Source organism: Stegostoma tigrinum, chromosome 31, assembly GCF_030684315.1.
Source record: "Stegostoma tigrinum isolate sSteTig4 chromosome 31, sSteTig4.hap1, whole genome shotgun sequence".
Classification (NCBI taxonomy): Eukaryota; Metazoa; Chordata; class Chondrichthyes; order Orectolobiformes; family Stegostomatidae; genus Stegostoma; species Stegostoma tigrinum.
In genome coordinates, this window is record NC_081384.1 from 30,837,763 (window position 1) to 30,862,638 (window position 24,876).

A 24,876-nucleotide genomic window follows, 5' to 3' on the forward strand; every position below is an offset into this window, starting at 1 on the left:
TAGGTAGATGCTTGTTACTGATATCAATGGTTCTGCCAATGTTTCGGTTGAAGGTCTGCAATTCTGCTGCAGTTCTGCTGGGGCCAGGCATTTGGTAGTGTTGGTCATATTGGCACCTCAGATACCATTTAGAAACCAAAACAGTGTCCACTGCATCTAAGCACATTTTTCCCAGATTGATTACAGCATGAGTGTATGCAAAGCTAAAATCTACTGGAGGTACTCAGACCAAGTAGCTCATAACATCACGCAGTATGCACTGCTAATTTAATGCCAACATGGCATCATAAGCTATTTTAGATCTCAAATTTCCAATCAGTGCTCTCTCTTATTATGGCCACAAATCCAATCTCAGGGCAAGACAACAACTGTACTACTAGTGCCCATGAAGAGTAGCTGGACATTATCACATGACTACAGGCTCTCTGCAACTGCAGCACTCGAGGCAGAAGATGTGTCTCGATTACTGTGTACCGCACACTTGACTTCTGCTATAATTAAATCCACTGAAGGTCTTTAAATAAAAGCAAACATATACTTAATTTGTGTTCCATTAAGGTAATACAAGGATGTTGCTCATTCACCTTCTGTGGAAGGATAAATAAAAGTAACAAAATAAGGCTCAGTTTTAAACTGAACCATCCTGATTTGGGAGTTAGTGACCTGAGCTGTCTGGTAACAGCAAGGATGCTGTATGAGTGGTAGTGGTGCCAGCATGGTGTCCGGCCTACAGAAGCAGAAGGTTTATATTCCATAGAGCCTTTGACATTCCCTTGAGGCAATGCCTCACCAATTTTAGTAATCTTTTGAGGGACGGATTGCTGGACTGTTGGACTGCAAGCCCTTCTGTAACCTGCGCCCTGGGCCATAGTGACAGCACTTTCAGCTTGCATGAGAGCAGTATGAGTTTCTACTGAGGAGCATGCGCGCACACACACGCACACACACACACACACACACACACACACACACACACACACACACAGAAACACACACACACACACACACACACACACACATGCTGTGGTGACATGCAGGTTCAGACATCAGTCATTGGATGCGATATCATGGTTATATCCACAAATATGTTCACGGAGTTGGCCACCATTACTTTCAGGAAAGGATAAGCTTAAGCTCTTCTCAAAGCTGTGTTCTAGGTTAGCACAAGACTCTTCCACTTCCTTCATAATAAAGGCAGACTTTCAGACAAGTTTCCCATTACACTAAACATTTTGCTGCGAATGCTCATTGGCCTCTATTTTAGCCTGATCCAGGGTACTTATTCGGTCTTCAGGACCAAATTCCACATGCAACACGAACCCCTGGTGTGATGGTACCTGTGCTATCTTTGTCCCAGACCCAACCTTCACATGCCCAGCATCTTGCTGTGTGCACATCCCATCTCTAATCTATCCTCTAAGATATATGCATTGTAAGTATGAACTAGTGGCCAAGAATGTGACATCAATACTGGCTTCATGTCCTTGGTATTGCTCCCTCGATACTCCTCCACTGCCTGACCAGATTGGAATTTCAGAATAGGCTTGAAACATTAACTCAGTTTCTGTCTTTGCAGACGTTGCCAGATCTGCTAAGTTTGTCTGTTACATTCTGTTTTTAGTACAGAGGGAATAGTTGTGGTAAAGGGTTGAGCAATGGGGAATGGGGAAGAAGCATGCATTCCATATGTACACCATTTGCAGAATCAGCAGAGCATTTATGAGAAGGAAGATTCGGTGTGTGAAGATGTCATTATCTTTGATTGTTTTAAACTACTGCTGGCCATGGCTTCAACAATGGGTGGCCAGCACTGGGAATTACATTATGAAGTATCTTCCCCTCCAATATGTAAAACTTTCTTCTACATAAGAACAGGAAATGTAGCAGTGAATGATGTGCAATCTATTTGATTGATTTATTTATCACGGTTGAAATCCTGACAGTATTTTCAAGCTGTCAGGTGTGGGTGTGCAACTTACAATTAATGGACAAGTCCTAATTGGTGGATAAATGATAGGGAGCTAGCAAAGTGAGCTATAATGGAGGCTAAGATAATCAAATGTGAGGCTGGATGAACACAGCAGGCCAAGCAGCATCTCAGGAGCACAAAAGCTGACGCTTCGGGCCTAGACCCTTCATCAGAGAGGGGGATGGGGTGAGGGTTCTGGAATAAATAGGGAGAGAGGGGGAGGCGGACCGAAGATGGAGAGAAAAGAAGATAGGTGGAGAGGAGAGTATAGATGGGGAGGTAGGGAGCGGATAGGTCAGTCCAGGGAAGACAGACAGGTCAAGGAGGTGGGATGAGGTTAGTAGGTAGGAGTTGGAGGTGCGGCTTGGGGTGGGAGGAAGGGATGGTTGAGAGGAAGAACAGGTTAGGGAGGCAGAGACAGGCTGGACTGGTTTTGGGATGCAGTGGGTGGAGGGGAAGAGCTGGGCTGGTTGTGTGATGCAGTCGGGGGAGGGGACGACCTGGGCTGGTTTTGGGATGCGGTGGGGGAAGGGGAGATTTTGAAGCTGGGTGAAGTCCACATTGATACCATTGGGCTGCAGGGTTCCCAAGCGGAATATGAGTTGCTGTTCCTGCAACCTTCGGGCTAGTTGTATAATTGGTAGGTTGTGGCATTTGAAGATCATTCCCTGTATTAAACATCTTGTGACACTGCTTCTAGGGTGTTAGGAAATGGCTCCTGGCACAGGCACCTATTGAGTAGCAGCTCGCACTGTTTTCTGATCATTTGCTTGACATACCTCCTAGATGCAGGCAGTTATACAATACCTTTCCTCCCTTTTCCACTATGACGCTGAATATAGTGATGGAAAACACAAGAACCCATTCTGTCTCCTATGTTGTGTCATTTCTCTGTCAACCCAGACTCATTCTCTGCATCACTTCTAACACCTGTTCCAGATAAAATGCACCTTTTCTTTAAGAGTTGCAAACCGTTTTGGGCTTCCTGCTGACTCATCTAACCAATGAATCTTGTGGTTGCCATTGATCACATGTAGAAGTCATGGTAATGACCAGACAGGACAATGGTCATCAGTTGGTGGCACATTTTGATTCCAATGTGTATTTTAGGAGCTATCCATGTTATTTCTTTGGATAAAGACTTTGGGACAACTGTTCACAAGCTCACAGGCAATACAAAGATTTGTATTTTTGTAAGGATTTTAGGAGAAGAAATGGATTTTAAATTATCCGGAAATGACCAAGTTGACTTTGATCTAACATCTCCTTATATTAATTCTCCATTGTACAAGCATCTTGTGATGTTTTGTTAAAGATGCTGTGTAAATATATGTTGTTATTGTATAAATGACTAACAAATGCCAATAGCCAAAATCTTTTTAATGATGTAAGTATATCATGTCAACTTGATCATTTCTGGACTAATTTAAAATCCATTTCTTCTCCTAAAATCCTTACAAAAATACAAATCTTTGTATCACCTTTGATCTTGTGAACAGTTCTCCCAAAGTCTTTATCGAAAGAAATAACATGGATAGCTCCTAAAACATACATTGGAATCAAAATGTGCCACCCTCCGACACTTCCACCACCGTACAACGCATCATCCTCCGACACTTCCGCCATTGTACAACGCATCATCCTCTGACACTTCTGCCATCTACAATCCGACCCCACCACCCAAGCCATTTTTCCATCCCCACCCTTGTCTGCTTTCCGGAGAGACCACTCTCTCCGTGACTCCCTTATCCGCTCCACACTCCCCTCCAACCCCACCACACCCGGCACCTTACCCTGCAACTGCAGGAAATACTACACTTGCCCCCACACCTCCTCCCTAACACCTATCCCAGGCCCGAAGATGACTTTCCATATTAAGCAGAGGTTCACCTGCACATCTGCCAATGTGGGTAGACTGTATCCACTATACCCGGTGTGGCTTCCTCTACATTGGGGAAACGAAGCGGAGGCTTGGGGATCGCTTTGCAGAACACCTCCACTCGGTTCGTAATAAACAACTGCACCGCCCAGTCGCGAACCATTTGAACTCCCCCTTCCACTCCTCAGACGACATGTCCATCATGGGCCTCCTGCAGTGTCACAATGATGCCACCCGAAGGTTGCAAGGACAGCAACTCATATTCTGCTTGGGAACCCTGCCACCCAATGGTATCAATGAGGAGTTCACAAGCTTCAAAATCTCCCCTCCCCCCACTGCATCCCAAAACCAGCCCAGTTCTTCTCCTCCCTCCACTGCATCACACAACCAGCCCAGCTCATCCCCTCCCCCCACTGCATCCTAAAACCAGTCCAGCCTGTCTCCGCTTCCCTAACCTGTTCTTCCTCTCACCCATCCCTTCCTCCTACCTCAAGCCGCACCTCCATTTCCTATCTACCACCTCATCCCGCCTCCTTGACCTGTCCGTCTTCCCTGGACTGACCTATCCCCTCCCTACCCCCCCACCTATACTCTCCTCTCCATCTATCTTCTTTTCTCTCCTTCTTCAGTCCACCTCCCCCTCTCTCCCTATTTATTCCAGAACCCTCACCCCATCCCCCTCTCTAATGAAGGGTCTAGGCCCGAAACATCAGCTTTTGTGCTCCTGAGATGCTGCTTGGCCTGCTGTGTTCATCCAGCTTCACACTTTGTTAGCCTGATGGTTGAGTTTAGTTTTAAGATGAATCTAAAGGAGGCAGATGAGGTGAGGGATTACCAGAGCTTGCAGCCCAGGCAACCAAAGTCATGATCACCAACAACAAAGAAGTTAAAGCTGGGAATACAAAAGAGGCTCGAATTAGAGGAGCACAGATTTCTTGAAGGTGTGAGTTGGAGGAGATTCCAGAGAGAGGGAGAGGCAAGATAGTAGAGGAATTTGAAAACAAGGTTTACAATTTGTTCGACCAGGAACCAATGATGTCATGAGACATGTTTTGATAAATTATGGGAATTGATGCAAGATATGACTGTTATGGCTGGGATTGAAAAGGTGCAGTGATTACTTTCTAGTCCCATTCCTCCAATCATCATAAAATGTTTAAATTTATCCAGGGTGGTGATATAGGTTTTAAATTGGATCTGGTTCAGTGTTAGAAACAATAGAAGGGTCTCGACCCGAAACATCAAGCTTTCCTGGTCCTCTGATACTGCTTGGCCTGCTGTGTTCATCCAGCTCTACACCTTGTTATCTAAGAAACAATTCAGACTGGTTTCTTGCATCAACAAAAAATAATTTGTTTATTACAGAACATTCAAACAAACATCCATAGTTTATGGACAAGAACAAGGTTGAGACTATGCAAGGAGAGACAGAACATGTAGTCTAACATCTTAGAATTACTATGAGACAGATATAGTTAACAGACAAAGTATGGATTGACACCTGTTAGAACAAATAAAATTGTAAATTTGATCAAAATAGATCTCAAGGATTCCTCAGCAACCCCCCCAGATATTCGTGACACTGTGGGTCAGTGAATCATATTAAATCTTTCACAAAGGGTTCCAATTGTTCACTTTTGAAGACCTGGGTCTAAACACTCTCCAAACCAAACCTGATGACTGATTCCCTCAATGACTGTTCATCTTTCATCAGTTCATGTTCCTTTCTTGGGAAGTTACTCCCCGAGATCCCAGAAACAGCACTCAAAGGTACAGCTCCAGCTGTTCCCAATCAACAAGTTTCATCAAGCCAGAACAGTCCCCTCATTATCTCCTGAGCTATATTCTTGTGTAGTTGGACCAAGCAATGACGTCTTGTGGGCTTTTCAACCTCATCATTTGCTGTACAGAACTACTAATTATGTGCAGGTATCTTCCAATCCATCATAACTTCCTGGGGTCTCCTTTGCTTTAATTCCAACACTTAGCCACCTACTAACTCCTAGAATTGCCTGAGTTTTGACTGCAGAGAGCATTCCAATTGTTCTTGGTTCCTCACTGAGCCCAGCTACACAGAACCATTGTAGTTTAGTCGCCTTTCAGCAGTCTTTTTCTGCCTCTGTCTGCTAACTTCATGGACTGTGACCTGGGAACTATTATTCAGTGACCCCAACTTATTTTTGAGTGTTCTATTGAAAACATTACAACGGGCACCAGTCTATTGCTGGGCAGAACCAAACATGACAATTTTTATATTCCAAGCAACAGTGGAACTCAAATGTAGGAACTCTTGGAGTCATTCCCTTAATATTGCAATATTCACAAATTACTGGCTCGCACAGCACAAATTGCATTCAGTAAAAGGCAGGATTTTATCACGACAATTTAAATATGAGCCCACATCTGCCAAATGCAATTAATATTTTTAAATATATATTCTGCGCTTGGGTATGGGAACACCAAGGGTGCATATACAGAGAAGATTGCCAGCTTAAGACTTGCTACAAGCTGCACTTTGACAAATTAACTTTCAATTAAGTTAAATCCAGTTAGAAGTTAATAAGCATTTTTAGATTAATTAATTGCATTGCAAAGTTGTACATTTTATGCATTGCCAGGACATTTGTGTATAAATCTATCTTTATGACAGTTTTATATTAACTGTCATAAATTTCTATATTATAGTGCATGATGTTATTAAAATGCTTCTAATCTCTATAATTGCAGAATACTGATCTTTAAGATGAAGTACGTTGGACTGTACAACTTCAAGAGAATTATTGATTGATGCATCTTAACTACATGAGTACAGTTAGCATGACTGATACTGTGTCAACATTCAAATCCAAAGAGAACAGAGGACATGCTTTTCCTTATAAATTCTATTTGTCCATTCTTGTCTTTCCCTTTCCTATTTTATATGAGATTTTTGCAATTTTTTTGTTAGACAACAATTAGAGCATGATCAGTCTGCAGTCTATCTCAAATTAGTATTCCTCAGACCTTCTATCTCCGTCTTTTTTTGCATGTGGTCCCAGCCCATTACGCGCTGTGCCTTGAATTTTTGACTCTCAATTTGTGGAGATAGTGTAGGGTGTGTGGGTCATAATCAGGATGCCTTGTAAGTTGTTGGGGAAAGGGTGGGCTTGTGATCTTTCATGTTGACCAGTTAAGGCTGATAAAGGTTTTGAGGAGCTTATCAGGGGCACATTAATGGGGTGGGATGTTGAGATGTTGGCAGCAGTGCAGAATCTGTGCAAAAACGGAAACAAAATGCTGTAAATCAGAAACAAAAACAGAAATTGCCGGAAAAGCTCAACTGGTCAGGCAGCACCTGTGGAGAGAAATCGGAGTTATTGTTTTGGGTCCAGTGACACGTTCTTAGAGCAGTTCTGAGGAAGAGTCACTCGACCTGCAATGTTAACTCTGATTTCAGAACCTGTACAAATTATTTGAAAGAGACTGGGTAAAGGGGAGTTCGGTTCCAGTTCTATCTTTCACCAGCTGGTTTCTGGACTCAAATATGACAAAGCATTCAAAGTGCCATACAGTTAGAAGGAGACCTTTCAGCCCATTATGCCTATACCAGCTCTCTGAATAGGCGTTCCAATTAAATCCCTTCTGGAAAAGGCTAGCAAGCCAAAACAGCAATTCGGGAATAGGTAACAAATGCTGACCTTGCCAGTGAAGGATAAAGAAAAGTAATTGCTCAACTCCCTTGTTTTTCTTTGAAAACCAAAAAAAAACTGCAGAAACTGTAAATCAGAAACAAACGCAGAAATTGCTAGAAAAGCTCAGCAGGTCTGGCAGTATCTGTGGAGGGAAATCAAAGTTAATGCCTCAGGTCAAATGGTCCTTCCTCAGAAATCTATCTGATTTTTGTCTCTTTTCTTTTCCCCTTAGCTTTGCAAGTCTTTGTCTTTCGAGTACATATCCATTGTTCCAAAGAAATACAGTGATAATGCAAAATAAAACACATTAGAAAATAGATAACATAACAGATGGGCACAGTGGCAAATCACAGCTACAAATCTAAATCCAGAGCCTAATTTAAAGGGACAGTTTTAGGCTTCTTCCAGTCATAAGCCTTCAAAGGGTAATAAATATGAGTAATAATGCCACCCTATTAATTGAAACCTCTAACACAACTGCTCGGCTCAAGATCAACTGACACTATCAGACCTTCAAACTTGATAAGTTAATCTTTAGCACATTTTCTACTGTGCCAATGACTGTACAGAACACCATGGGCTTAGCTTTCCCATTTGAATGAGAAGGGAGGAAATTGTATCTTCATAATGTCATGTTCAGGAGACCATGAGTTCAAATTACACAATGGCAAATGATAAAATTTGAATTCAACATAAACTCAGCCGAATGATGAAATTTGGTGGCTAATTCTTAACTGGCCTCGCAGCAATTAGGAATGGGCAATAAAAGGCTGCCACACCCATCACTGAGAAAAAAAGAGCAACTTGGGATTTGCTCTCAATTATATTACTAGCAAAAGCCTGTAGTATGAGCTCCCAAGCAAATCCAATTAGTTATGCATTTTATTGAATCTACTCACCAATACATAGTTCTATTTAGGCTTGGTGTGGTACTCATTTAAGGACATAGTTACATACCAGTGGAAGTTTGGCCAAAGAACAAAATCCTTTAAAAATTTCAGAAAGAAATAAAGAACTGCAGATTCTGAAGATCTGAAACTCAGGCAGAAATTGCTGGAGAAACTCAGCATCTATGGAGAGAAATTAGAAATGGTTTACGTCCAGTGATTCTTCTTAAAGCTAGATCCTGTTGGTTCTGAGGAAGAGTCGCTGAATGAGAAACATTAACTCTACTGTCTCTCCATAGTTGCTGCCTGACCTGTGGTGTTCTCCAGAAATTTCTGTTCCTCTAAAATTCTGTTTGTTGCAAAGATTGTGGACAGAGAATTTAATGTCATATGGAAATTATACACTTAATTTAATTGATTGCAATTGTTCTGAGAGACATAATTACAAAAATATAATAGAATATTCACATTGGTGAAGTGATGTTCTAGAATCTACCGATGCAAAATGAAATGCATGGAATTCTATAAATGTGTAAGATTACTTTTTTTGTGGTTCATTAGTCTTTGTTTTTATTTGGCCATGGAGGATGTAGACATCACTGGCTAGACCAGCATTGATTACCCATTCCTATTTACTCTTGAGAAGTTAGTAGTGAGCTATCTCCTTGAAGCACTGTGATCAGCAAAATGTTGTTGTTAAGAAAGGGAGTTTTGGGTTTTCACTCAGCATCGGTAAGGGAACAGTAATGCAACTGCAAGACAGAATCCTGTGTAAGCCGGGGAGATACTTGCAGATGATGGTTCCCATGTATTTGCTGCCTTTGTCCTTCTGGTTTAGATGCTGTGGATTTGGAAGTTGCTATTGAAGGAAGCTGGATGAGTTACTGTAGTGCATCTTGTAGATGGCACGCACTGCTGTCACTGTCATTGGTGAAGCGAGCAAATGTTTAAGGTGGAAGATGGATTGTCAATCAACTTTGTCCTGGGTGGAACTGAGAGGCTTGAGACTTTCCAGTGTTGCATTCATCCAAGAAAGTGTAACACCTCTGAGCCAAAAACAAAGGTTCAATCCCACTCCAGGACTTGATGGCCAAAGAAACTTCATTTACAGCTCGCCTAAAAATGTTAAATACTCATTGTAAACACTTCCAACACCAGCCTATGGCTGGTGATAAAAAGTGGGAGAGACTCCTGGTCGTCTATACAACAAAAAGAAATTGGAACCTATGATATCATTATACCATCGCTCAATGCTTGTAAATGTTACAATTTACCAAGACAACATGGACACTGGGGAATCAGTTGGCTAGGCAGTTGGTACAGATCAGATTGATCTCCCATGGTGCAGATCGCAATGCTGTCGGTCAGAACTGCTTTCAGATCCATAATTCACGATCGGCATGCTTCTTTTTCACCAGGAAACCAATGAAAGGAATTAATGGTTTACAATAGAGAGGGAGAAAAATTTCTGACAATTCTGCTCACTGCTTCTAATGGTACCAGGTTTAAAACTGTAAAAAGTATTCAATCACCATCAAAACTTTAATTTGTACTGGCTCATAAATGTTTTAAATGAAAGCTTTTAACTCACAGAGATTACTCACCTCGCGGGAGTCAACAGCTGCGTACATTATAGCCATCCAGCCTTTAAAGGTTGCCTGTTGAGAACAAAATTAAGATGGCAGTGTCCTCTATTTTCAGTCAGATGCTGTTTTCATTCAGATAGTTAATCAATATTAATGTTAGGTCTAAACAGTCAGTTTGAAATACAGTAGATCTCATGATTCAATATATCAGAAGGTCTTGAATATTCAATATCATCAGGTTCTGGGGCACAACTGATGTTTTATATAGTGTTAAGCATGGCATTTTATTTTAAATTATTTCCAACATCTATCAAAAAGAAATATTATAATAGAAAATTAATGAGATTAAGATAAATCTGTAACAGGAGGGATGATAAAACGTTTTGCAATCTTCCTTTACAAATATTTATCCAATTCCCTTTCATATATACTGGCGCTGAGTCAAAGTCTCCTCATTAGCAGACATTAGTGGATGACTTTGCAATCTTTTACTTTTCTGTTCTTGTCTTGTTCATTTACTTGTAACGTATTTTTAAGCCAATAACTTTGCTCTTGTCATCTTGGGTGGAATGATGGCTCAGTAGTTAGGACTACTGCCTCATAGCACCAGGAACCTAGGTTCAATTCCACCGTGGATGACAGTCTGCGTGAAGTTTGAATGTTCTCCCCATGTCTGTATGGATTTCCTCCGGGTGCTCCAGTCTCCTTCCACAGTCCAAAGATGTGCAGGTTAGGTGAATTCGCCATGCTTAATTTCCCTTGATGTACAGGGATGTGCAGGCTAAATGGATTAGCCATGGGAAATGTAGGGTTACAGGGATAGCGTGGGTCTGGGTAAGATGATCTTTGGGGGGGTTGATGCAGATTCACTGGGCTGAATGGCCTGCTTCTACACTACAGGGATCATAAAGTGGGAAGAACAGTGAAAAAATGAGCATTTTCAGCAAATTTTGTTTGCTTTTGCACCTTTTGATTTTATGTGCAGGAGGTTGCTCTTTTTTGGGTTATGAGATGAGAACAGTGCCCATCAAAACAAGTCACCTGTATTTCTCTTTAGATATAAACTATCATGGTGCCACCCAAACTTCACAAGTGTCGGGTCAGGACTGCCCAAATATTGCTGAAAGCACGCAACATGATAGTTTATATCTAAAGAGTTTGGGTGGCAGTCAGCTCCTTATAAGCCTTGGAAGGAGACTAGGCCCATTAGCTGAAGTGGTGGTACAGGGTGGTATGAGTTGGGAGAGTTCATAACAGTGTCTCTATCTCAAGACACTTTTGAGGAGGTTTGAATTTTGATTATAGCAATGGTGGCCAAAGTAGCTGGGTCACGAAAGTACAGTTTCTGGCCTCAGCCGTGGCCCAGTATGCTCACAGCCAGGTGTAGGCATAAAAATCAGAGACCACAGTAGTGCTCCTGGCATTGACCCCCAGCTGCTGACCTGAGTACCATGGTCCCAGGAGTCTCAGGCCTAATAATTGGGTCTTGGTGTATACCCCTGAGCTAGGCCCTGCCTGCAGCCTCATCAGAGTTGGGAGTGGAAGAGAGGTAGAAGAGGAGGCTAAGGCATGCTTTGCAGGCATCTTCTGGCCTTTAGTCTTAGCTGGACTCCAGCAATGTCACCAATCTGTCCAAAAATTGATGACTTAACTATTCAAATTGTCTGCCTGCCTCTGCCAGAACGGCATAGCCTCACTGATCATAACTAAATAGGTTAAAAGGAGATGGTGATGTGGAAACTAAGACCAGCAATTAAGAATATTAAAAATAGAATTAAGGTCAAAATGAAAAGGAGCACAAAAATCTTTTACCAGCTTGTAGATAGTAAATGGGTAGTAAGAGGGAGAGTGAGGGACAAGGCCTTACTAGTATTTTGTACCATCATTTACAAAAAAGAAAGAATCTGACAGCAAATCAGTGGAAGCAATGAATAAGGTGAAAACTGAGGGGGAGGAGATACTGAAAATCTGGTTATGCTCAGGCTAAATATGTCAGGATGCCTTACATTCCATGTCGCTGAAGAAAGCAGGAATACAGGTAATGGAAGAAGCTGCCTTATCATCCCTAGAGACATTGGAAGTGCCAGAGAATGGGGAGGGGGACAAGAAAGGTGACAAACTTATTCAAGATAGGACATTCCTAGCAGTGATAAGTCATTTAGTTTAATATCAATAGCGGTTAAAGCATTAGAAACAATAATCAGGGAAAAAATTAACAGGATGTTTGAGTTCATGAAAGAGAGCCAGCACAGATTTTAGATTAGATTCCCTACGGTGTGGAAACAGGCCCTTTGACCCAACAAGTCCACACCGCCCCTTGAAGCATCCCACCTAGACCCATTCCACTATAACCCACACATCCCTGAACACTATGGGCAATTTAGCATGGCCAATCCACCTAGCCTGCACATCTTTGGACTGTGAGAGGAAACCGGAGCACCCAGAGGAAACCCACGCAGACACGGGGAGAATGTGCAAACTCCACACAGACAGTCACCCGAGGGTGGAATCAAACCCGGGTCCCTGGTGCTGTGAGGCTGCAGTGCTAACCACTGAGCCACTGTGCCACCCCAAAGGGCCTATCATGCTGAAGTAATTTCAACGTTATTTTTCATTCACAATAATGGTGCATATATTCACACAAGAAACTACAGTTCAAGGCAATTTCCCAAGTAAAGTACAATCTTACTGATGTTTAATTGAATATTACACAACATATTCTGGGCATTGTCAAGAGGATGTAGGATTGGTGGTGTGTGCTGATAGCCTATGAGAACTATGGATCTGAAGAATGAATGTTGGTAACTTATTTGACAATGAAAGATAACCTCTGTGGAAATAAATCCTGTTCTCATTCAATTTTCGTACAAATACATTAGGTAGCAAACTTGTGGTGAAAACTCAGGAAGGGTCTAGGCCCGAAATGTCAGCTTTTGTGCTCCTGAGATGCTGCTTGGCCTGCTGTGTTCATCCAGCTCCACGCTTTGTTAACTGGGTGGGATGGTTTTGCAGTAGGGACTGGAGGACAACTGAACAACTTCAGCAGCCATCTTGGTTGCTGATTGTCATTGTCAGGACAAACATTACAGTAAGTAGCGTCACAAATGTATGGCATCGCTTACCACTTGAAGTAAAGATAGATATCCTTGACCAACATTGTCAAAGTTAACCTTCAAGTTGACCCATCGCACTTCGCCTGGCCTCTCTGAGCTGAAATCCATGCAATCACTGCGGTTGTTTATTTGGTCAATGGGAAATATTTCAGAGTTTGTGGTGTTAATGCATTTGTAAAACTTTCCAGCAAACAAGTTGACTCCCATAATACTGAAAATCAGCCAGAAGATGAGACAAACCAGGAGCACATTCATGATGGATGGGATGGCACCAACCAGTGCATTCACAACCACCTACAAAGACACAATACAAACTATTATTGCCACAGGATATGAAATACTAACTTTCTCCAAACATACAGCTAAGAAAATAATTGCTTTCTGTGTTGTTATTACATGGCATTTCCAACACAAAAATTTGGCCTATACTAAGTAGCCTATGCCCAGGAAGATGCTGGGCATTACCTTCTTCCCAACTTAGTTCATCTCACACCATCAACATACTGTTTTTTCTTCCATCTCATGTAACCATTTAAACCACCTTTAAATGTATGTTATATGCTTCAGTCTTTGAGTTGATTTGATTTATTATTGTCACATGTATGGAGATGCAGTGAAATGTACTGTTTTGCGTCCGATCCAAGCAAATCATACCTTACATAAGTACAGCTAGATAATAGAACAGAATGCAGAATATAGTGTTATAGATACAGTGATGGTGCAGAGAAAGATCAACTCTAGTAGATCAGAGGTCTGCATTATTCCTTGTGTTAGCAAATTCCACATTGTAACCACTCTCTAAATAAAGAAGTTTCTCCCAATATCATTATTGGATTTTCTAGTAACTGTAGTGTCATTATAGTCTCTAGTTTTGAACATACAAACATTATAAAGAAGAGCAGGAGGAAATCATACAGTCTATATAACTCTATTGGCCTTCAATCGTATCATGGCTAATGTTCTGCTTCACCTCCACATTCCAGCCCAACCTCCCTATATCTAAGCAATCAAATATCTGTCATCCTGGAATGTAGTCAAGATGAAGTACTCCTAACCCTCTGGAATAGAGCTTTCTAAAGATGCTCAAAGTGAAGAAACTTGCTCAGATCAGTTCTGGATGATTGTGCCTTTACCGTATCCTCGTACTGTAGATCCTCCCATCCAAGTGAAAACAACCTCCAAGTACTGACCCTGTCAAATTCCTTCAAAGTCTTCCATACTTCAAGAGTTCCCACGCCTGCACTTCTCTGCTATTGTGCTGTAATTGACTCATCTTTTGTTTCTATATTTGCTGTATTACCATTCCACTTTGTCTTGCATCACCATTTTTTTCAATTAATTTTCTTGCCCTCCACCTCATTTCAGATCTGTCCATTTAATTCTTTTCCTTCACCTCTTTATCAATTGTTACCATTTTTTCGTGGACTCTACATTCGATTAAAGGATGACTATCCCCGACACCTTCCATTTTTCATAATTAGTCATCGACTTGAAATGATAAATGTTTCCTGCCACATGATGCAGCCTGATTGGTAGAGCATTTTCTCTTTTCAATCTTTGATATAAATAGTCCAACAGCAATTTCTGTCAGTGCTCTTCCCGGATCTATGGTACTTTAAACTGTTTGAAGACCAGCACATGGTATGAAGGGCAATTCTTTGAGAGAGATTTTTCATTTAGTCATTTTTTTGAGTTAGACAATAACATAAAGGAGTTGAAGTAGGTTATTCAGTTAATTGAATCTTCATCATTCAATTAAATTATTGCTGATCCAATAATCCTTAAATCAGTTTTCCTGAATTTTCAGTATATGCCTTGATTTCATTACTGATTAAAAATCTCTTCTAACTCTTGAATATACAGTATATGCATAATCTGTTTTGAATATATTGAACAACCCAACATCTACAACCTCTAAGGTAAAGAATTCTTCAGATTTACGGCTCTCAGAACAGAAACTGGTCCTCAACTCACTCCTAACTGACCAACCCTTACTTTGTGATTATGCCCTCTGGTTCTAGGGAAACAACCTCTCAAAACCTACCCTGACAAGCCTTTGAGAATCCCATATGTTTCAGTAAACCACCTCTCATTCTTCTAAACTCAACTTCTTCATACACAGTCCCTCCATACCCAGGGTCACCCTAGTAAACCTTCTCTGACAGCCTCCAATGCTACTTTATCTTCCATTAGATAAAGAGACTTGTAGGTGTGGTTTGGAATTGCTTGTCTCATTGAAGTGTGCCTCGATATTGAAAAGGTTGGGAGCCACTGCTTTGGACTACACCCACCAGTGTCTTCCTCACCTTGTTATTCATCACCTCCACGCTGATGGATTCGACATCTTCCAATCCAACACCATCATTGCTGTTGTACTTATTCCATCTCGTATCAGATAAGCCATCCCAGCACATTTTCCTTCCTGCTCATCTTTTTGAAATGTCACAGACCCCTGAGTATTTAGCTTTCAGCTTTGATCTCCTTTTAGCCATTACTTTGTAATAGCTAGAAGATCATGCCCATTAACGTCTATTTGTGCAGTTAATCTGTTTAGTTATGTTTTAAATACTTCATGCATTAAGTAAAGAGTCATTAATTTTGCCTTTTCTTTAACCATCTTTCTTCTTTTGACCCTATTTACTGCTATTTTTCTATGTTTGATCACTCTGTCTCTTCCTGTCTCAGTCTGTGTATTATTTTCCAAATAGTTGCCCCGTGGTTCTGCCATTTCTTTTTCCTTTCTAAGCGTATGTAAGCAAATCCACCGTGGCCTTCCCTCAGTTATTTTAAGTCGAGGTTATTTGGTTTTCCAGGCCAGCTCCCTTTTAACCCAGTCCTTGTGTCAGTGACCATGAAATGAATCCCATTTCTCCCAGAACAATCTTTGAGCCATACATTTAACTCTATTACTTTATTTATCCTCTCCCAGTTTGCCTGTGGCTCAGGCAGCAAAATTGTGATCATTAACTTGGAGGTTCCGCTTTGAAATTTGGTTCTTTACTGTTCAGCAGAACATCCTTTCTATTCTGATCAATGTCATTGGTACCATCATGGAAGACAGCAACTGTATTCCTCCTCTCCCAATCCAAGTTCCTTTCCAGCCCTGAGGAGAAATCCTTCAGCCTAGCTCTTAGCAGGTAATACAGCCTTCACAATTTGAGCTCATGAACATGGGGAACTGTACCTATCCCCCCAATTATACTGTCCCCTACTACTACTAAATCTTCCTGATTACAGACCAAATCTGAATTTGAATTACCTAGTTTGAGGGCTATGACTTCCTTCTGCAGTGAAGTATCCAGGTAAATTGCCTCCTCCCTGATCTGGTGTAATGTCTGCAACTCAGACTCCAGTGCCTTAACTCAGATCTGAAGTTTCTCAAGCAGCAAACACCTCCTGCAGAGATACTAGGAACTGCAGATGCTGGAGAATCCGAGATAACAAGGTGTAGAACTGGATGAACACAGCAGGCCAAGCAGCAACAGAGGAGCAGCAAAGCTGACGTTTCGGGCCTAGACCGATTTCCGAAGAAGGGTCCATTTCTGAAGAAGAGTCTAGGCCTGAAACGTCAGCTTTGCTGCTCCTCTAATGCTGCTTGGCCTGCTGTGTTCATCCAGCTCTCTGCCTTGTTAACACTTACTGCAGTTGTGTTTTCTCTGGATCAACTTTGTGTATGGCAGCTCCCACATGCTACAACAGCACACCACCCAGCCTATTATCACTAACATATTTCATTAAATATCCATGCTCGTTACATTTTATTACCTTTTTAAAAATCAATCACCCGCATCAATCATACACTTGACTAGCTACTTTTAAGGAAAGTGAGAAAAGCACAACTAAACTGAAGATCTTTTACTTTAAAGGCTAGAAATACTCACCAACCCCACTCAATAATCAGCTGCTTTTCCTGTTACAATTTGTGAGATCACTTCACCATGGGTCTCTGTGTAAGCTGGCCTCCTGATCCATGCCTTTTATTATCCCTTTCAGAGACTTCTTGCTGTAAACCTCACTTCGAGCAACTTTTACCCCTTTCTACTCCAAATTCCAACATTGAACTGAACTTCCAGATTTACTTACTCAGTCTTTGTCTCACTCAGAAGAAGTGTCCATTCACACTGGTCGTGTCCTTACTGGCTCACGCAATGTGAAGACCGTGTTTCTTAGATGGAGTTGCTGTGAGTTACTTCTTAGCCACAGTGATTTGGTAACATAGGCCAGCAATTTCTAGTACTTGAATTACATCTGCCTTTAACTCTAAAATTGCGCTTGGGAAGGAAATACCAGTTGAATTCCCACTTTGAACCAAATTCTTGAAATTCTCACACAGCATTTGTCTCATTCAAAATTCTTCACTCACACTGGCTGTGTGCCTTCCAAGCACCGTAAAAGCAATCACAGCCTGGTTGACTGGAGATGAACTAATTATTTCTAAATAATACAAAGAGAGCACTTGGCAGCAACTCTAATTGAAAAATGTAATTTGATTTGAATTGAGATTTATTTACCCTCATTCCCTCGAACCTGGACAAAGCTCGCAGAGGTCTCAGGGCCCTCAGAGTCCGCAGGGATTTAATGGGTCCTAATTCATCATAGCCAAGGATTTTTGCAGTCAGGCTGATCAAAGACACCTTGAAGGAGAGGATTGAGAAAAGTTGGAGTTTTCAGTCCATTTCTTTTACAGGCAACAGCCTCTTTCATGTACAAAGAGTAACAAGTAGCTTCTAGCCTTTACACACACTATTCTAATGAAGGAACAGTAATCCAGATATCAACCCAACAGATTCTAGTGGACCTCTAATAGGCTGTTTATCAACATTCATAATTTATCACTCACCGTGCAAAGTCTAATCTTTTGCATTCGCCAATATGAATAAAGGTCAGCAATCTAAAGTGTAAACTCTACTTCTCCCTCAATGAGATTGCAACACTTCAGAGTGGGTTATTGTTTCTGAGGCTCTTCGAATACTTACATCAACAATCATGAAGTCTAACCAGCACCATGCATTGGTGAAATATGTTTTGAATCCATATGCAATCCATTTGAGCAGCATTTCAATCACAAAGATGTATGTAAATACTTGGTCAGCATATTCAAGCAGGGTCTTAATCACTTTCCTGTCCTCAATGTAAATGTCTTCAAAAGCCTGCAAGTGAATAAACAGTTTAGAGTATCAGAGGTCAAAAAAAACTAATCTATTGTTAAAACAGCAGCCAAATCGTCAGATTTACTGTGTCAATCAGACCGCACATTTACCGAGTCATGTTTAAAATAAGCTGTATTCTGACACAGCAACCAGAAGAACACCGTCAGTGCAGGAATCCATGCAGAGAGCAGTAAAAATGATCAGTGCAGAAAACATGCTCACTTTTCATGGTTTCAGAGATAGTAGGAACTGCAGATGTTGGAGAAACTGAGATAACAAGGTGTAGAGCTGGATGAACACAGCAGGCCAAGCAGTGTCAGAGGGCAGGAAGGCTGCCGTTTTGGGTTGAGACACTGAAGAAGGATCTAGGCCCGAAACGTCAGCCTTCCTGCTCCTCTGAGGCTGTTTGGCCTGCTGTGTTCATCCAGCTCCACACCTTGTTATCTCACTTTTTATGATGCCATAAGATAAAATGTTTTGATTGACTGTTATTAAATGGGTGAGTGGATGAGCGAGTGACTGGGAAGAATGGTAGGGAGCATCAAGCAGGTGGGTCAGATGGGTGAGGCAGTAGGTGTGTCGAGTGGGTAGTTGTTGAGTGGTGAATTGATAGGATGGTCAATGGGAAGGGCGCGAAATGGTTAGGGAGACAGGTAGGTCTAGTGATAAGTGAGTAGGATGTTAGGTTAACAGCACGGTCAGGAAAGGAAGGGTTGGGTTTGGCAGGGTTGGGCTTTGGTGTATAGTGGAAGTTTCATGTGGTCTGGGAAGTAGTCAGGTCAAATTGAGTCGGAAGGGCTAATTGAGGGCACAGCGAGGGTCAGTTGTTGGATGCTGTGGGGTTAGCATGGGCAGGAGGGATGATTGAGTCAGGTTGAGAGTGTAGTCAGATCTGGACAGGAGTATAGTCGGAGGCTGGAGAGGGAAGCAAAATTTGCCTCTAAATCAGAGTCAAAGACATTCTCACAGGATCCTAGTGAACAGAGGACTTGCATGTCGGGTGCACAAACCTCCCAGGCAATTCCCATACGATGCGTCATAACTTCTGAAGGGTCCCAATGTGCACCTTGTATGATAACATCTGGTCTCTGATGATCTGGGGACTGGGAGTTATGGGTCAAATGGGAGGAATACCGCACTGTGCATTGTCAAAACTTTGGGGAGTTTTCACACCAAATGTCATCTGGCTGTGGGAAACTGTGCAATTTTGTGCATTGTCTGAACTATGGAAACTGTTAGCACTGCCTGTTTCCTGAACTTTGAAAGGTCATCGATCTAAAATGTTCTTTTCTCCGCACTGACACTGCCTTATCTGGTCAATGTTTCTAGCATTTTCTGTTTTCATTTCAAATGACTACCAACGGCAATATTTTTGTTTTGAAGAGTTACACCATCTCACCGCAGCCATCCAAAATTTAAGCCTGGCATTGTTTACGTTCAGTCTGAGTGTCCCCGGCTAGTTTAAATTGCACATATTCAGCAGAATGTCAGTTTTCTGGCCAATTACATCTTGTGCTTCCCTAACTTTTCTGCAGACATGTTTTCTGGAAGAGTTGATGTTGTCCACAAATGAAGCTTCCTGGAGATTGCAATCGTCCTGTGTCAAAAACATGGAAGTCCCTCTCTAACAGCACTGTGGGTGAAATTAATGACACTCCCACCCCCTCCACTGCACCCCACCCCCACCCCAATCCCCCAACACCTCATAGACTATAGTGGTTTAAGAAGGCACCCCAGCACCATGTTTTCCAGGCAATTATCATCATAGAATCCCTACAGTGTGGAAGCAGACCATCCAGCTCAGGGAGTCCACACTGATTGTCTGAACAACATCCCACCCAGACATTTCCCTCCCCACCCTTGTCTGCTTTCCACAGGGACCACTCTCTCCGGGACTCCCTTGTCTGCTCCACACTCGCCTCCAACCCCACCACACTGCAGGAAGTGCTACACCTGCCCCTACACCTCCTCCCTCACCCACATCCCAGACCCCAAAAAGACTTTCCACATCAAGCAGATGTTCACCTGTATATCTACCAATGTAGTATACTGCGTCTGCTGCACCTGGTGTGGCCTCCTCTACATTGTGGAAACCAAGCGGAGGCTTGGGACCACTTTGCAGAATGCCTATGCTCGGTTTGCAATAAACAACTGCAGCTCCCAGTCACAAACAATTTTAACTCCCCCTCCCATTCCTTTGACGACACGTCCATCCCAGTCACAAACCATTTTAACTCCCCCTCCCATTCCTTAGATGACATGTCCATCCTGGGTCTCCTGCAGTACCACAATGATGTCACCCAAAGGTTGCAGGAACAGCAACTCATATTCCGCTGGGGAACCCTGCAGCCTAATGGTATCAATGTGGATTTCACAAACTCCAAAATCTCCCCCCCCCCCGCCACTGCATTCCAAAACCAGCCCAGTTCGTCTCTGCCTCCCTAACCTGTTCTTCCTCTCACCTATCCCCCTCCTCCCACCTCAAGCCGCACCTCCATTTCCTACCTACTAACCTCATCACGCCCCCTTGACCTGTCCCTCCTCCTTGGACTGACCTATCCCCTTCCTACCTACCGACCTACACTCACCTCTACTGATTCCATCCATGCCCCTTTAACTTGTCTGTCTTCACTCCACCTATCTTCTCCTCTATCCATCTTCGATCCGCCTCCCCCTCTCTCCCTCGCGCTTTTCTGATGAAGGGTGTAGGCCCGAAACGTCAGCTTTTAGAACATAGAACATTACAGCACAGTACAGGCCCTTCGGCCCTCGATGTTGTGCCAACCTGTCATACCAATCTCAAGACCATCTAACCTACACTATTCCATGTACGTCCATAAGCTTATCCAATGACGACTTAAATGGACCTAAAGTTGGCGAATCTACTACCGTTGCAGGCAAAGCGTTCCATTCCCTTACTACTCTCTGAGTAAAGAAACTACCTCTGACATCTGTCCTATATCTTTCACCCCTCAATTTAAAGCTATGCTCCCTCATGCTCGCCGTCACCATCCTAGGAAAAGGCTCTCCCTATCCACCCTATCTAACCCTCTGATTATTTTATATGTTTCAATTAAGTCACCTCTCAACCTCCTTCTCTCTAATGAAAACAGCCTCAAGTCCCTCAGTCCTTCCTCGTAAGACCTTCCCTCCAGACCAGGCAACATCCTAGTAAATCTCCTCTGCACCCTTTCCAAAGCTTCCACATCCTTCTTATAATGCGGTGACCAGAACTGTACGCAATATTCCAAGTGCAGCCGCACCAGAGTTTTGTACAGCTGCAGCATAACCTCTTGGTTCCGGAACTCTATCCCTCTATTAATAAAAGCTAAAACACTGTATGCCTTTTTAACAGCCCTGTCAACCTGGGTGGCAACTTTCAAGGATCTGTGTACATGGACACCGAGATCTCTCTGCTCATCTACACTACTAAGAATCTTACCATTAGCCCAGTACTTTGCCTTCCGGTTACTCCTACCAAAGTGCATCACCTCACACTTGTCTGCATTAAACTCCATTTGCCACCTCTCAGCCCAGCTCTGCAGCTTATCTATGTCTCTCTGCAACCTACAGCATCCTTCGTCACTATCTACAACTCCACCGACCTTAGTGTCATCTGCAAATTTACTAACCCATCCTCCTTTTGATGCTGCTTGGCCTGCTGTGTTCATCCAGCTCCATACTGTGTTATCTCGGATTCTCCAGCATCTGCAGTTCCCATTATCTCTCTCCGACCCAGGCACCCCCCGCTTTCCTATCTCTGTAACTTTGAATTTTTCCATGGCTAATCCACCTAGCCTGCACATCTCTGGACACTATGAACAATTTAGCATGGCCAATCCACCTAGACTGCACACCTTCAGATGTGGGAGCAAACTGAAACAGCCAAAGGAAACGCACACAGATGCAGGGAGAATGTGCAAATTCCGCACAGAGAGTTGCCCAAGGATGGAATCCAACCTGGGTCCCTGGTGATGTGAGGCAACAGGGCTAACTACTGAGCCAATGTGCCACCCTATAGTGATGAACAATAAATATTGGCCTATCATCCATGAATGAATACAAGAAAAATCCTCAGAGTAAAAAAGCAGTTTGTTGTACTATTCGTATATTGCTAATTCCTGACTTCAACTTGTAAGTTAACTTTTAGAGAATCCTGGACCAACACTCTCAGATCCCTTTGCACTTCAGCTTGATTCATAGGTTGTGATATTACAGCATTATGCCTCAAACAGCCAGTACAAATTGTTGTTCTGTTGTTTCTTTTGTGATTCTCGTGGAGTGTAATTATCAATCTGACATACCACCGCTGTTAGACGAAATGAAGAAACATCATATTCCATTTTATTTTACAATGAAATGAACTCCATAGTGTTTGAATATGGATCAGGGTTTCTCATTTCTCTTCTGAGTAGTTTCCCAATTCTAAGCTTGAAAGATAAGTGTTATGAATATATACTCTTCAAAGAAACAAGGAAACATTGCAGGCTGGAACAAAAACAGAAATTGCTGCGAAAACTTTGCAGGGCTGGCAGCATCTGTGGACAGAAAGCAGAATGAATGTCTCAGGTACAGTGACGTTTCTTTAGATCTTCAGTCCCTGGACCTGAAGCATTAACACTGTTTTCTCGCCACAGTTGCTGCCAGACCTGCTGAGTTTCTCTAATAATGTCTGTTTTTGTTTCCGATTTCCAGCATCCACAGTTCTTTCTTTTTTTTTGCTTAACATTGGAGACTGGTTCAGCTACTGTCTAATCTTAATGAGAAAATCAATAATGAATTTGTCAGAGACCTGGAGTAGTCTGCTTTGTTTAGGCAAGAATAGGAAATGGCACATTGTCATGGAGTACTTGAAGCATCAGACATTTTGACAATAAACTAAAATTCTGTTGGAGCCACATTTGAAGGATATGCTTTTGAAGTTTGAAGCTGACACTTAGATATTTTTCAATGGGCCATTGTGGCTTCAGTGACATTAAGTCTGATTGACTGAAGCACACAGACAAAAGCAAAAACCTTAATGAATTTAATGCATTTTTATCCTGACCATGAGTAATCCAGATTGACAAATGATTAGCAAATAGTAAAATGGCTCGCATCTCCATCAGATCTGTATCTTACTTTGGGTCTCATAACATTTGATCAATTGGGAGATTTACAAATAAGAATGAAGGAAAACACCAGGACAATATTGTTTTCCATCCCAATTTGAAAAAAACTATATAAATGGAGTCAATGAGGTGCTTTTGAAGATGTCCAGAGAATGTTGGGGCCAAGTTAGAATATAGTCATAGAGTCATACAGCACAGAAACAAATCCATCAGTCCATCTCTTCAACTCTAACAGATGTCTCAATCTAACCGAATTCCATTTGCCAGCACTTGCTCCATATCATTCTAAATCTCTCCTATCCATATACCTATCCAGATTTCTTTCAAATATTGTAATTGTTTCTGGATCCACCACTTTCTTTGGCAGCTCATTCTGTACACACACCAACCTCTGCATGAAAAAAGTTACCCGTCTAGTGCTTCTTAAATCATTTCCCTAGGAAAAAACTGTGGCTATTTACCCTATTCACACCCCTCATGATGTTAAAAATCTCTATAAGGTCACCCCTTCAGCCTCTGATGCTCCAATAGAAAAAGCTCCAGCCTACTCAGCCTCTCCCTGTAGCTCAAACTCTCCAGTCCTGGCAACATCCTTGTAAATCTTTTCTGCACTCTCTCAAGTTTAACCAAGCCCTTCCTCTAGAAGGATGACCAGAATTGAACACAATATTCCAAATGTGGCCTCACCAATGTTGTGTACAGCCGCAACATGATGTCCCAACTTGTACAATCAATGTTCTGGCCAATGAAGGCAGGCTTGCCACACACATTATTTGAGTTTCACAAAAGCATGCCCAATGGATGTAACTTTAATTTCAGTGCGTTTAGACCATACGACCATAAGACATAGGAGTGGAAGTAAGGCCATTTGGCCCATCAAGTCCACTTCGACTTTAATCATGGTTGATGGGCATTTCAACTCCACTTCCCTGCACTCTCCCCGTAATTCCTTGCGAGATCAAGAATTTATCAATCTCTGCCTTGAAAACATTTAACACCCTGGCTTCCACTGCGCTCCATGGCAATAAATTCCGCAGGCCCACACTCTCTGGCTGAAGAAATGTCTCCTCATTTCCCGTCTAAATTGACCCCCTCTAATTCTAAGGCTGTGCCCAGTGGTCCTAGTCTCCCCACCTAACGGAAACAACTTCCCAGCATCCACCCTTTCTAAGCCATGCATTATCTTGTAAGTTTCTATTAGATCTCACTCAACCTTCTAAACTCTAATGAATACAATCCCAGGATCCTCAGCTGTTCATCGTACGTTAAACCTACCATTCCAGGAATCATCCGTGTGAATCTCCGCTGGACACGCTCCAGGGCCAGTGTGTCCTTCCTGAGGTGTGGGGCCCAAAATTGGACACAGTATTCTAAATGGGGCCTAACTAGAGCTTTATAAAGACTCAGAAGCACATTGCTGCTTTTATATTCCAACTCTCGAGATAAATGACAACATTACATTTGCTTTCTTAATCATGGACTCAACTTGCAAGTTAACTTTTAGAGAATC

General features: G+C 42.3%; 1 protein-coding gene across 5 annotated transcripts in view; it reads right to left on the bottom strand.

The window, feature by feature from the left end:
• The window catches only part of LOC125466119 (sodium channel protein type 4 subunit alpha-like), a 185,021-nt gene that overhangs the window by 28,024 nt on the left and 132,121 nt on the right, over positions 1-24,876 (bottom strand). For all 5 annotated transcript variants that reach the window (XM_059638822.1, XM_059638818.1, XM_059638820.1 and 2 more), the window contains 4 exons: positions 18,082-18,255; positions 17,617-17,739; positions 13,115-13,399; positions 10,011-10,064 (listed from right to left, as the gene is read on the bottom strand). In XM_059638822.1, the coding sequence (XP_059494805.1) occupies positions 10,011-10,064; positions 13,115-13,399; positions 17,617-17,739; positions 18,082-18,255 (636 nt within the window). The remainder of the gene's footprint in view (positions 1-10,010; positions 10,065-13,114; positions 13,400-17,616; positions 17,740-18,081; positions 18,256-24,876) is intronic.